The sequence below is a fragment of the Arvicanthis niloticus genome, chromosome 12 (assembly GCF_011762505.2).
Source record: "Arvicanthis niloticus isolate mArvNil1 chromosome 12, mArvNil1.pat.X, whole genome shotgun sequence".
NCBI classification, from domain to species: Eukaryota; Metazoa; Chordata; class Mammalia; order Rodentia; family Muridae; genus Arvicanthis; species Arvicanthis niloticus.
Window position 1 is genome coordinate 16,084,517 of NC_047669.1, and position 13,559 is coordinate 16,098,075.

The 13,559-nt window shown below is 39.7% G+C and overlaps 1 protein-coding gene across 4 annotated transcripts in view; it reads right to left on the reverse strand.

Annotated features, from left to right (window-relative positions):
- Positions 1–350: 350 nt before the first annotated feature.
- Atp13a4 (ATPase 13A4) overlaps positions 351–13,559 on the reverse strand; it is a 126,282-nt gene continuing 113,073 nt past the window's right edge. For 2 of the 4 annotated variants that reach the window (XM_076942764.1, XM_076942763.1), the window contains 5 exons: positions 13,297–13,468; positions 12,476–12,669; positions 11,313–11,401; positions 8,290–8,370; positions 532–886 (listed from right to left, as the gene is read on the reverse strand). In XM_076942764.1, coding sequence (XP_076798879.1) covers positions 686–886; positions 8,290–8,370; positions 11,313–11,401; positions 12,476–12,669; positions 13,297–13,468 — 737 coding nt within the window. In that variant the 3' untranslated portion in view covers positions 532–685. Of the gene's footprint in view, positions 887–8,289; positions 8,371–11,312; positions 11,402–12,475; positions 12,670–13,296; positions 13,469–13,559 lie in introns of all 4 variants that reach the window. The other 2 variants (XM_034515808.2, XR_013113516.1) reach the window with 2 other exon arrangements.

The following is a 13,559-nucleotide window of genomic DNA, read 5'->3' on the forward strand; positions in this document are numbered from 1 at the left end:
TACACACACACATATACACAAACACACACACACACACGTCTCCAGCATTTCCTTTCCCTGTTCTGGTGAACATAAAGTCCCTGTGTTTTAATGGAAGAGTCGTCACATGGAAATTGTCATCACCCTAGGGACAGCCATTCCAGAGTCCTGAAGCAAGGGAAGAAGAGCTCTAGAACCTTAAGGCACTGAGATGAAGGGCTGTGTGTCATTGCAAGGCAAGACCAGAAGGAGAAGGGAGGCATGAATCTGAAACCAGGCAGAGGAGACTAGAGGACGTTTCTCTTGTGTTAATTTTTCCACCAAGTGACAATTCAAAACAATGTGTCACCACTCCATGAACAAATGCTGTATGACCTTCCCTCATTTCATTTTTATTTTTTGAGAATTATTCTAAGAACATATGTTTTCCTTCTGATATCGGCCAATCTTTTGGCCCATTGCAACCCTTGCTCCATTCTTCGTTCAATTGGTGTCACCAATGTATCAGAAGCCAGGAGGAAAGTCATCTTCTAAGGACATTGTTCTCCATAGACTCCACTTGAGCAAATTTAGCTTGTCACCAGGAGTTGGGAGTTTAGTCCCCAAACTCTCACCGATAGTGTTAAGAGTCAAACTGCTTTAACAACGTCTCTGAAACAGGTTCTTTTTATCTTCATTTTGATAACTGTTTAGATATCACTTTCCTTCAAAGTTGCTCCTCATTGCTCTCAAACACAGGATTGCTGTAGGACACCCCCTGCATGTCAGAGTAGGAGGTTTGGTTTAGTGGAGGCCAGCTTGAATCATCTGCCAAGTTCCTCTGCCATATCCGATACTGGCTTTTTGATTGATAGCCAAAACATCTCTTGACTGCTATCCACAGAGCTCGGTTTTCAATAATGGCCTTCTGTAAGATAAAAGATAAATCATTTTGTGATTTGAGTTACCTAACTGAGTTCCATAGATCATAATCAGACACCATTTCAGGGTTTGTTTAGATTCAGCTTAACAAAATTCTTGAACTAAGCAAATATTAAGTAGTTTTGTAGTTACGTTCCTAAACTTTCCTACTTAAGGAACTCAGATGGATGGAGAGGTACTTTCAAAAACCTGGGGGTGGGGGTTAAGCTGGAAGCAGCCTACCTCAAAGATAGTTCTTGGGAATCTCACATCTAAATGAAATTTAAGATCATTCAAATTCTATATTTTGCACCAACCCACATCTAACTTTGTGCCTATTAAAATGACATTTTATCAAATGTTTAGCATTTCATAGAACTGGGTGTGTAGAAAAATGCACAATGTGTCTTTGATGCTCTTCAGCAAGGCACTGCTAGCCATGAGCACAGGTCTACAACACCGAGAGAGAGGCTTCAGTCTTGGGGTTGGAGAGAGACAGATTCATTTCACAACTATGACTGTGGCCAGGACATTAGTCTAAGACCGGTGTCCAATTCCCACCACTGAAGAAGAAAACCTGAGCCTGTTGGGTTAGAAATAATAGTCCCTTCCTTATATGTAAGGATTATACAGTGCAGGCAAGGCAGGGCAGGGCAGGACTGAATAGGGCAGGGCTGGCACCCTTTCCTTGCCCTTCTGAAACTACTTTTTAAAAGTACTGATTGTGTGCAGAGGCCCTGCTTGCACATGTTTTGCAGTCACTAAAGTGCATTTCTACTAGTATGTTTTACATCTTAGAGTGATGCCTTTTGTAAAACATTTGGGGCTGGAGAGACAGCTTAGCAGTTAGGAGCACTGGCTGTTGGTTGTTCTTGTCAAGGACTAGAGTTCAATCCCAGCACCACATGGCAGAAGACAACCATCTGTAGCTCCAGTTCCAGAGGATCTGAAGTCCTCTCTTGTCCTTCTAGGGTACCACATGCACACAGTACACAGATATACATTCAGGGAAAACACCCATACATATACAAAAAATTAATTACAAACATTTGGAACTGCCACTTCATTCCATGAAGTCTGAAGCTTAAGTGAAACTAGTCATAAGACAAATGACAGAAAAGGTTGCCGTGTGTGTGTGTGTGTGTGTGTGTGTGTGTGTGTGTGTGTGTGTTGTTCCATTTTTATCATAGTTTTTCCAAAAGTTGAGTATCTCAGATATTTTCATAACAGAAAATAAGAACCTGACAAAAATAACTGATTTTGGTGTCCATCCAGTATATCTTTTGTAAACTGGCTTAGTGAGGAACTATGGGAGATGTAGTTTCCTAAAACCTGCCTATTTTTGTTACTTGAGATTCATTGTCCATAGTAACACTAAGAAACAAACTGCTGGAGATAGCATACCATGACATTGATGGTGTCTGGGACCCTGAAAAGCAGGAAACACAATCCTCCAGGGGATCAGCCATCAGAAATAAGGAACTACCTGAAGCAGGCCTGGATGCAGACATCTTAGAAGCCCATGGGCAGCTCATTTGTTTAAAAAAAAAAAAAAAAAAAAAAGTTGTTCCCATTCTTAACCTTAGCCCTGGACAACAGCTGTATAGATTTCATTTGTGGGTGACTGCTTTTCAGATGGCCTTGCTTTGCATAATTATTCTATTATATCTAACTATTTCTCCTTCTGCTCTGGTGGACTTTGTGAAACTAGATGTTCCTTGATGTAATGATTCTTAAATAATTAAAAATTGAGGCACGGGACACAGCACAGCCCAGTCCTAATGGCCCAGGTGCATGCTGTGTGCTCTCATCTTGGAAACAATGCAATAACTGCACAAGGATAGTTTCAAGATTAACGTTTGACTTTCAAAGAAAGTTTGAAGAAATTATTAGAAAATGAGCAGAGTCATACAGGGTCCATTACCGGAAAGTGAAGAAATTTATTGGAACTATGAAAATCATTAGTATAAGAGACATAATCAAATGGAATAAAGAAACACAAACACAGGATACTTTAATCCAGAAAGGAAAAAAAGCTATAGAGTCATTGTGTGCAATGTGCAGAAGCAGAAAGCTAGCGGAACTGCTAAGTTAAGGGTTAACCTGGCTCTTTCTTGCCACTGCCTGGCAGCTTTACTCATGTCATTTATCATTAGAGCTTCACAGGCAACCGCATGCAGCTGACCTCAGAGCTCTGAGCTCTGACGTATAAGTTAGAAGTTTAAAAAATGATAAGTTTGCAATTATTATTTTGGCCGCAGGCCTGGGGATAGAGAAAGCTTGAAACTAGGGAACAACTATAATTCTTAATTCTTTCTGAAATGAAATCATTCTTTTGAACTTAATACACTTGGTAATGATTATACAAGTCTTTCTGTCTATCTGCTTTTTGGAGTAACAATAAAAGACTGGGGCAAGTTAAAAGCGAGGGAGTGTGTGTGTAAGTGAAGAGAGCACACGAAGGAGGTGTGTGGTATGCATGTGTGTGTGTGTGTGTGTGAGAGAGAGAGAGACAGAGAGACAGAGAGACAGAGAGACAGAGAGACAGAGAGACAGAGAGACAGAGAGGTGTGAGTGCAAGAAAGGGCACACGAGAGCTCAACCTCCAACCCAAGGAGGGAGCCAAAGTGGGCACAGCCCTAAGCTGAGAGGGGAGAGAGAGAGAGAGAGAGAGAGAGAGAGAGAGAGAGAGAGAGAGAGAGCTAGCCCAAGCCTTGAAACTTGCCTGTCAGTTTGTACCTGAAAAGGTTCCCTGTATGTTTTCTCACACACCGTCCAGATGTCCCTGCTTCCAGTGAGAACCCTGATCCTGTGTCAGGGCTGGATTTGGCAGCACACCCTGCCAGAGTCTTTTTCTGAACACTGGAAGGCTTCTTGGCAAAAATTAAGACTCAGAGAGCAAACTTCAGCTTCTGGCCAACCTCAGTGCTTACCAGACAGACCTAGTCTACCTTCCCGGAACAGAAAAATGGTAGCTCTTTTCACAAACAGTTTGGACTGCGAGAAGGCAGAGTCACTGAAACCAACTACAAGTTTATAAATATAGCAGGTAAAGGGAACCTTAGCATTACCTCAAACAAATTACATGAAAAATAAGATGTGGATCTTCACGCTGTGTGGAATTTTTCTCCTTATACCTCGTATGACTAGTTATACCTCCTTCCTTGTCATTCTCCAAAGAACAACTGATGTACTGCTGGGTGATCTGCCTTGTGACTTTGCCTTGTAAATTAAATGCATAGCTAGAAGCAAAAGTGAAGCTTTGATGAGACTCCATTTCTTTAAAAAAATTTTATGTAAGCTTTTCTAGCTGACCACTCAGTTCTTAAGTACCTCTGTACATGCACACGCATGCACAGTAATAAGGAAGATGGGTATGACTAAAGCCATTCATATGAGCTCCCATGCTTCTGAGCAGGCAAGGCATGAGACTCACATAGTAAGGTCTCACTCAAGTCTGTTTGGTTTCTGGGCTACTGTAAGATTAGCATTAGAGGTAGGATTAGAGCAAGGACTTAGCAAATACTTAGAACTCTGCAACAGTAGCCAGCCATCATACCTGCCCATCATGAGAAAACTGTTGGGATTATGTATAGCTAAACCTGCCCTGACCAGTATGTTGGGTTTAGCTCAGCTCATCCAGAATTCCTTTATATATTCTGAAACAGAGTGTATATACAGAGCCACCTAGGGAAAGACATCTTGCTGAGTCCTTAGCAGCCTGTACCTACTCTCTAATGCTCACTCACCACATGAGGCAGGACAACATAGCACCTGTCATTCTCAATTATAATAGCCCTCTACCAAAGACTCACTACTCTATCCCTAAGCACCAGCTGACCACAGAGGAAGGGGTTACTAAACAACTGGATGCCATGGGGAAGGTGTTTCAAGTGGAAGCTCCTGCTCCCTGATGCTATTTCTCAATTTAGAAGGTACTGGCAACCAACAATAAACATGCATATGTGTATCGCCACTTCTCACTCAACATGGGAACCAAAAAAGATGCATAGCCTTTGAGATCAGTTACCCATCTCAATGGCTGGGCATGAACAAGGTTGTTTCTGATATTTGTTTAAATGGCTCTTACCCAACTCCTACTAAAATGAAGCAGGATTTTAAATGCAATAGCTACTAACAAGTTCTTGCGAGAAAAGTTTAATGGCAAGCAAGAGAGGTCATTAACACACAAATAACTATAGTGTGTGTGTGTGTGTGTGTGTGTGTGTGTGTGTGTGCTTACTTCACACAGATTGTGAGTCCCACCCCTCTATTACCTTTATCCTGGAATATTGCCCTAGAATATTGACCTAGGGGTTAATGAACTGTTGTGGAAAGAACAAATGTATAAAGGCATGATTGAAAGATTGACAGAAATGAAGTAAGGAATGGTAAGTGCCACAAGAGATGATGATGGCTCACTGTTTCCATTGGGTTTTGTTGTGTTCGTTTCTATATGCATTTGAGGGCTCTTGTTTATTTTGACTTGGTTTGTTTAGGTTTGGACTTCTGATAATGAACCTCCCTATACAGTCTAGTCTTGCCTCAAACTTGCTCTTCCTACCTCAGCCTCCCAAGTTCTAGGATTACAGATAGGTAGTACAGACATGCCTGGAGAGGTTTATGTCTATTAAACACCTAGTATGTGCTTCTCACTGCTCACATTTCAGTCTCTCTCTCTCTCCATATTTATATGTATATTTGTAAATATGTATATGCATATGTATATATGCACATATGTGTATATATGGTATATATGTGATATATATGGCATAATGGTATACCTCATATATATCACATATATATATACCATATGTATATACATATATATGTGTACATCTGTCTATATGTGTGTATACACATATTCCATATACATGATATGAATATACATATATACATATATACATATGTATATATGCCAATATATGTATATATATCATAAATATGTGTGATACATCTATGATATATATACATATATGTATATATTTATGGTATATATGGTATATATATGTGTGTGTGATATAAATCATATATATACATATATATATCCATACATATACAATATATACCACATATAAATATATGTGCATATATGTGTATATATGTATGGTATATATACAACATACAACATATGTACACAAACACACACATATAATAAGGTATGATTACTAGTAACTTTTTATAGCAGAAGGAGTAAACTCAATGAAACAGAATGATTTGCCCAAAGTCAGACAGCAAGAAGGAGCTGAAGTCAGGCTTTATTCCAGAAGGGTTGTCTGAGCTTATGCCCTTTGCTGCAATCATATCAACTAAAGAAGGGCTTCTTGTTAGGACACTATGACAGACTTTGACACTCGGTAACTATTCAGTTTTCTTATCCACCCATCTGAAAAAGCAAAAACAAAAACAAAGAGCCAAAGCTAACCTCTCAGAGCATGGATTCCTTTACCCAGAACGCCTTCTACTCAGAATAAGAATGAGACAGTCCTAACTAATGAGACATATGAAGATGCCTGCTAATGGACCATAGAAAAACTTGTGTTTTCTGGGAAGAGTCGAGGAAATAAAAGTTTGTGAGTACCTCCCTTGTTTTCTTTCTGCCCGTGAATGGATGTATCACACACACACTGAGGTAGATGCCTGAACAGGAAGCACAAAAGGACATAGCTAAGGCTGATGGCACTGAAGGTATAGACCTCTGACTGACTCTCGAGAGTCCTGAAGTATCCATCTTGAGTCTGGTTCCCAAGTTGGCAAATATCTTTGCTATTTAAAACTTACTTAATGAGTTTTGCTAATTGCCTAGCAGACCAAAGGATCAGAAAAGATTCATGAAAAGGTCAGTCTGGCTACAGTGCCACAGAGGAAGGAACAGAATGTCAACATGCAGATATGGAGAAATATGTTCCAAATGGAAAGCGCAGTCAGCACAACTTCTACATGGGATTACCCTGGAAACCAGTGGTTCTCAGCAGAGGGGTCACTACCCCAGGGTCACATATCAGATGTTTATATTTTGATTCATAACAGTAACAACATTACAGTTTTGATGTTATGACATGGCAATGAAATAACTTTATCATGGGGAAGGTCATCACAGCATGAGAAACTGTATTCAAGGGTCATACCATTAGGAAGATTGAGAACCACCATGACTTTAAATGGTGGGGAATCACCCTTCTGCAACTCAGTCATAGTACACTCACATCAGTCTAGTTGCGTTGGAGAATTATGGCTTAGCATAGTGTTTTCACAGTGGGTTGTCTGAACCCAACTCAGTAGAATCCCCTGGCAACCTGTTGGATGCGCAGGCTCTCACACTTAATCTACACCTACTGAGCCAGATACGGTGAGGGGAGAGCTTGGTAATCTGTGCTTCCTGTTTCACCAAGCCTGCCAGGCAAGCATGAAGCTCACTCTGCTTTGGCATACTCTAGTTTGACCTGCAGAGAGAGGCTCCAGTGCCCTGACGATGTGTTTTGTTCTTCCACCGACCACTGCTCTACACAGAATGGAATGTTCTTGGGGACTCTGTCAGCCCAGTACTAGCTGAGAGGTCAGTTGTAAGGAACTCGCCACCCACTGTGAATACCCTGGTTGCTGAAACACAGAAGTTCTACAATTCAAAGCAAATTGGAGACAGAACTTGACATTCCTTCTCTCCTTCAAGGATTCCTTGATTAGGTATTGCCTTCCAATACCAGGCTTTGAAGAAGGGAGATTATATAGTAATAATAAAGGAGTGGTGATAAAAACAAAAATATTTAGTAAAAATAGTAATAATAAAGTCAGTGGTTGAGTACTTGTCTAGAACGTACAAGACCCTGAGTTCAGTCTTCAAAACTGAAGACAAGACAAAAAATATATATATACAGAATGATTTTATTGGTAGGAAATGTCACAAACAGGAAAGTCTATGGAAGCAGAAAGTGTGTCTGTGATTGTTAAGGTGGAGGGGAAGAGAATAAAAATCGATTGCTAATGGGTTGTAGAATTTGGGGGGGGAGGGAGGTGATACGGTTCTCAAACTGAGTAGTGTTGATGGTTGCACACTCAGCAACTATACTAAAAACTATTGATACTTTAAAATGGTGAGTTTAAAGTTCACAAATTATATCTCAATTTTAAAATGTGAATTCTATGTATGCCTATATTGGGGAATTTTAAGAATGACTAGAACCTTAAAGAACATGAATTCATCCTCCCTACCACATTTTACAGATGAGAAAAACGATTGCATGTTTCCTCATCAGAGAAGAGACATTGCACATTGTGCAGAGCCATTGCACATCCTGGGAAGGAAGGACTATCATAGCATTGAGTCTTTGCACATTAAAGTTGCTCCATTCCCAAACTCCTAAAGAACTGAGCCCCACTCACACGCACAGCAAACAGTCTGAGGGCACTTACCTCCACAGCAAGGGACACAGCAAAGTTGCAGCTGATCATGATGAGAATGTAGATTCTCCACAGGACAGGAGTGCAGAGCAGCTGACAGAAGATGAAGTACATTTAGTCCTCGAACAAATATGCTGGAAAAAGTTTCCATGCTCACACTGGATATTTGTATAAGCTATACACCACAGCAAACACACACACGCACACACACACATGCGCAAGCGATGGTTCAGGGGTAAGAGCACTTCTCTCAAAGGCTTGAAAGTTCAGTTCCTAGCACCCACATCATCCCATAGAATATAAATGGCATGTGTGTATAGTATATATTGCATACATATACTTTTATGTATACATAAAGAACTAAAGAACTTATAAGTAAGTATAGAAAACTGGTGTTCATTTGTAAATTGTGAATCTTCTTTTCTTTCTCTTTTAGTCTCCTTCTTTTATCTAAAATTTCTACATTTACTCATTTTGGTCTTTTTAAAATGAAAGTAAATAATAGTAAACTCCTTTTATCCACATGGTGATGGTGGTGTTGTTGTTGTTGTGGTTGTTGTTGTTGTTTTGAAGAAGGAATTCAGGAATGTCACTTTACTCCCAGACATCTCTAAGGACATATGTGAGAAACCTCCACTGTCACAATGTGACCTTCTGTCCTCCAGTGCGATGTTTCTCTTCATCCAAGCCCTCCCTTGGAGTACTAAGTTAGGGCTGCTCTTTCAGGGCAGTTCTGTGCCCTCATGAAGGTACTAGCCAAAGGTGCATCAAAGCCAAACCAAAGTCTTTCCATACTTCCTCTGTCTTCCTCCAACCCTTCTTCAGGCACAGTGCCTGATATTTAAGTTCTAATGAGCTAATGGATGGATGAATGGATTGATGGATAGATGGATGGGTGGATGGATGGATGGATGGATGGATGATGTGTGGATGGATAAATGATGGATGGGTGGATAGATAAATGAGTGGATGGATGGATGGATGGATGAATGGATGGATGGATGGAGAAGCCAAGTAAACTCTGTTGTGTACTACATGTCTTATGTAATATCCCATATGCTGATGGGAGTAAAAACTGATACAATCCTATGGAGAACGATGTTCTCTAAATTATTTAAAATCCGTTTTTAGGAATTTACTCCTGGCATATACTTGTACATGACTGAAAAGATTTGTTCATGCTTCTTCCTCTGTGTCTTTGTAAGGGCAACAAATTAGAAACAGCTACATGTTAGATAATAGGGGATTGCATATAAGTTATGATATATACACAATCTATACCATAAAATATAGTGTAAATATATAATAAAATATTATGTTATAATTAAAAATAATAAGAGAGGCTATGTCTTAGTATGGCACAATTACCAAAGTACACCATTACATGAAAGAAACAAGGTACAGGACTGTGTATGTTGTTATAACAGCTATGAAAACGTTCCACTCAGCTCTCCTGCTGCTGGGAAGATAAATACACACAGCTATGAAAATGTTCCACTCAGATCTCCTGCTGCTGAGAAGATAAATATTGGCCATCCCAAACAGTATACTCAACATCTATGACAACCTCCACCCCAAAGCTGTACTTCCCATGGGCTACACAGGGCCTAAAAGTAAGAAGAACATGGATTCTGGTGAGGCTCGCTTCTCTAAGATGCCAGGCACCCCTGATGGATGGTCTCAGCTTAATCCTTAAGTCAGCGTGGACTGAGATGCTTCTCCTGGGGCCCTCCTCCCCCCCTCTCCACTCCATTGGGTTTGGCCTTCACGGTGGTCTGACATCTCTTCTCACTTTCTCTGGCCTTTGATCTTTCCTCCCACAGATATCTCCTACAATAAATAGATTTCTTGCATAGCACATCCCATTTTGACATCAACATCTCCTAACAGTGACAAATGGAGTAGTTTGCTACCATCGTGTAAAAATGTGGGAAAAGATTCACACACATAAGAAATACATGTACTTCTCTGCATATGTATAAAATAAAGTGTAAAAATATGTTTTAAAAAGACAATGTCATACATTGCTTCCAGAGGGAAGCTAGGTTGGAAAGGGTGTTTTACTGTACTTACATTTTTAAAAACTTTTAAACCATGTGAGTGTATTTGTTAGTAACACACATACACACGTTTAGACTGTGAAACAGCATGATTCAATTCATAATAAACTTCATAAATTTGAGGCAAAGCCCACTTGCAGTACATGAATTTTAAAAGGTGGAAGAATAATAATGTTATAATTTTCCTTGCCTGAATATTCCACATTTTCTAAAATAGGCCCATATTTACTTAATAAAAAGGCTTGGTTTTAAACTGAATAATGCCTCTTTGTAGCATCTTTCATAGTCCTGCTGTCACAGATTCCACACAAGTTCTCACCAAACAAAACCACACCCCCTTTATTCTGCCACTGTGCCAGTCTGTGAGAGTCATATATACATATATACACATACACGTATACATATATATATATATATTGTATATACACTTTCCCTCACTTGAATAGGTAAGATTATGGTATCTTGTAGGATTTCAAAATTGTTTCCAGTTATGTTTTTAAAATGTCAGAGAGAGCGACCTTGAGATAGAAGAGTGAGGCTCGCTAACAGCACCTTTTCAAATATAAGTATAAAAAGCACAGAAAAGCATGTTTTTTTAAAGTAAGTACAGATTTGAGAATTAATCTAAAGACTGTTGCAGGCAAAAAATTTCCTTAAACAGCATTTTGAAAGCAAGGCATATATAAGCCGATTTTTTTTTTTTAACCAAACTTTCAGGGGATTTTGTTTTCAATGAAAACTGACTCAATTCTTGTTCTAAGGCTATGTTTAGTCCCAGAATATAACACTTGATGCAGTCTTATTTCCTGATTACCTTGAGTAAAAAAATAGATATAATTCAGCACTCTCTTAAACTCTGCCTTTTCCAAAGTATACAGCCAGTGTTGGGAGCCCCTGTTAGTTACAACAGTGACCTGCTATCTGGGGCTGGTAGCAAAAATACTAACATCGTCATCTTCCAGAGAGGATACTTACATCCAAACGCCTATGCAACTCTGGGATATCCGCAAATAGAATGAAAAGACATACGCCCATCTGTAAAATCAGCACAAGGACAAATATATCTGAGGAAACAAGAACACAAGCTATCATTTTGAGAATTCATGGGGGAAGTATCACATCTATTCACTGATATATTCTAGGTTAATGCTGATTACATTTCCTTGACTTTTACATTCAAATGCTGCATAATGAATGACAGTGCTCATTTCTATGCAATGGGTCTCACCTCTACAATCTCCGTGTATGTCCTTGGGGGGGGGGTCTTTTTTACATCTATGTTATGTTTCAATTACTACAGGTAATAAATAAATATATATATATAGAATCACAATGGCAAAATATCCCTTTGATAAGCTTTTAAAGACATTCAGGTATCTTGTCCTAATACAAGTCTTCTGCCTCAAATCCACTTCTGGAAAATCAAGAATGCCATAAATACATGAGATTTTAAAGTATGATTATATAAAGATGGACATTCAACAACTTCTTCATCCCAATGGGGATAAAGAAAAAAATTAATCTTCCTGGAACAACTTCATAGTGAGGATATTGATCCTTCAATTTGTGCTTCTGAATTTTTACAATTAGAGGGTTAGTATCAATATACAAATATATGTCTCAGAGACTAAGAAAGACATGGACTTCTCCTAAAGAACCTTTTTCTGCCTCAAATTATTCCAGCCACGAGTGTCCACAATGTTGTATGTTGAGATTCCTTGTGGCTAGACCTACTCCTAGTCTGCCACTAAACAATGCCATCCTGACCAGCCTTCATGACACCAAGTCCCACCTAAGGGCTGTGACCCTTCTCATGTCCCCAGGGTGAATTCTAATAGATGGTCACAAGACTGGTCTTTACATTGAGCTTCCCAACTGAGATTGATCCCAAGAGATATCACCTAAAGACAATGTTGGGTAGAAACGTGGTATGATAAAAGAATTTCTTTAATAGGAAGAGATATGCAGGGAAATGAGGCTGTAGTGTTTTTTCAGAGCTCTGGGTAGAAGTGAAGGGAATCTAACTGAGACTGTGTTGTGCAGTTGCTTCCTTCCTGAGAGGCCTGAGCACGCTTGTTCTTATGATCAGCAATGGTTAATAATCGTCCCTCTTATGATCAGCACACAGTGTCACTCACAGTTTGTATAGGTGGGCTGCCTAAATGGTTTTCCTTTAGAGAATACAAGAGCCACAATGATACAGTTGATTGTTCCCAAAAACCATATTGTAGTATTCTCAAAACTCGCAAAGGTGCTGTTACTTCTGGTTTTCTCAGGAATATTGGGAGGTGTGGTTAAGGCTGAGACGCTCTCATTTCTCACTGGACAGACACTACAAAGAAAACCAAAAAAGCCAATGGAGTTCTCAGAACACATTTGCATCTGCAGGTCACCATGGTAAACACTGTTAAGAGCAGATATCCAGTATCTCATAATTGTTCATTGGTAAAGAAAACACAAGAAAAAATAAGCACAGACAGATCTATAATTTTGTATGAATGGGTAGGTACATACAGAGGCAGATTCAACTGCTACTTGTTCATTAAGCTGTTCATCCATCGTGTATATGAAAGAAACAGGGGTAGAGAAGAGGGAATTGTGATTCTTCTCTTAAGAGACTTAAGAACTGTTCATTAACACATGGGGTAACATATACTTTATTATTGAACAGGGCAGTTTTGAAAGGAAAAGATTTTGATCATTTCATTGGACTTTAAACCAGGCCCCTTAAAGTGGGACAAACCAGGAAAGTTATAACCCCTAACCACCCTCATTATTAAGCAACACAGGCCAAAGCATGTAATAAAAGGACAAATGATTGTTGGTAATTTCCCCCAAAGGATTTAAGGGAATTAACACCCTTGGTAGGTGAAGACTCCTTTGCCTCCCTTCATTTGGGCCAGATGATGTTTGACAGAAATCAGACTTCAGGGAGCTAGATTTGAGGCCACGCTGATACCTGTGAAACTCTGTGATATACCAAGGCTGCTTCTGTACCAGGATGAAGCCCACAATGTGCATGGCCAAACTGAGAAGAATGTTGAGGATAACGGAGAGCAGCAGAGGCGGTGAGATCAGCCGCCCCGCAGGTCTGAAGGGCACGAGCTTTGGGTTGGCACCATTCAGATTCACTACAAAATAAAACCAAGGTTTGCGTGTATGAGAGCAGGAAACTGTTGGGTTCTTAATCATCAGAGTCGAACGATTAATGCACGTGTCAAG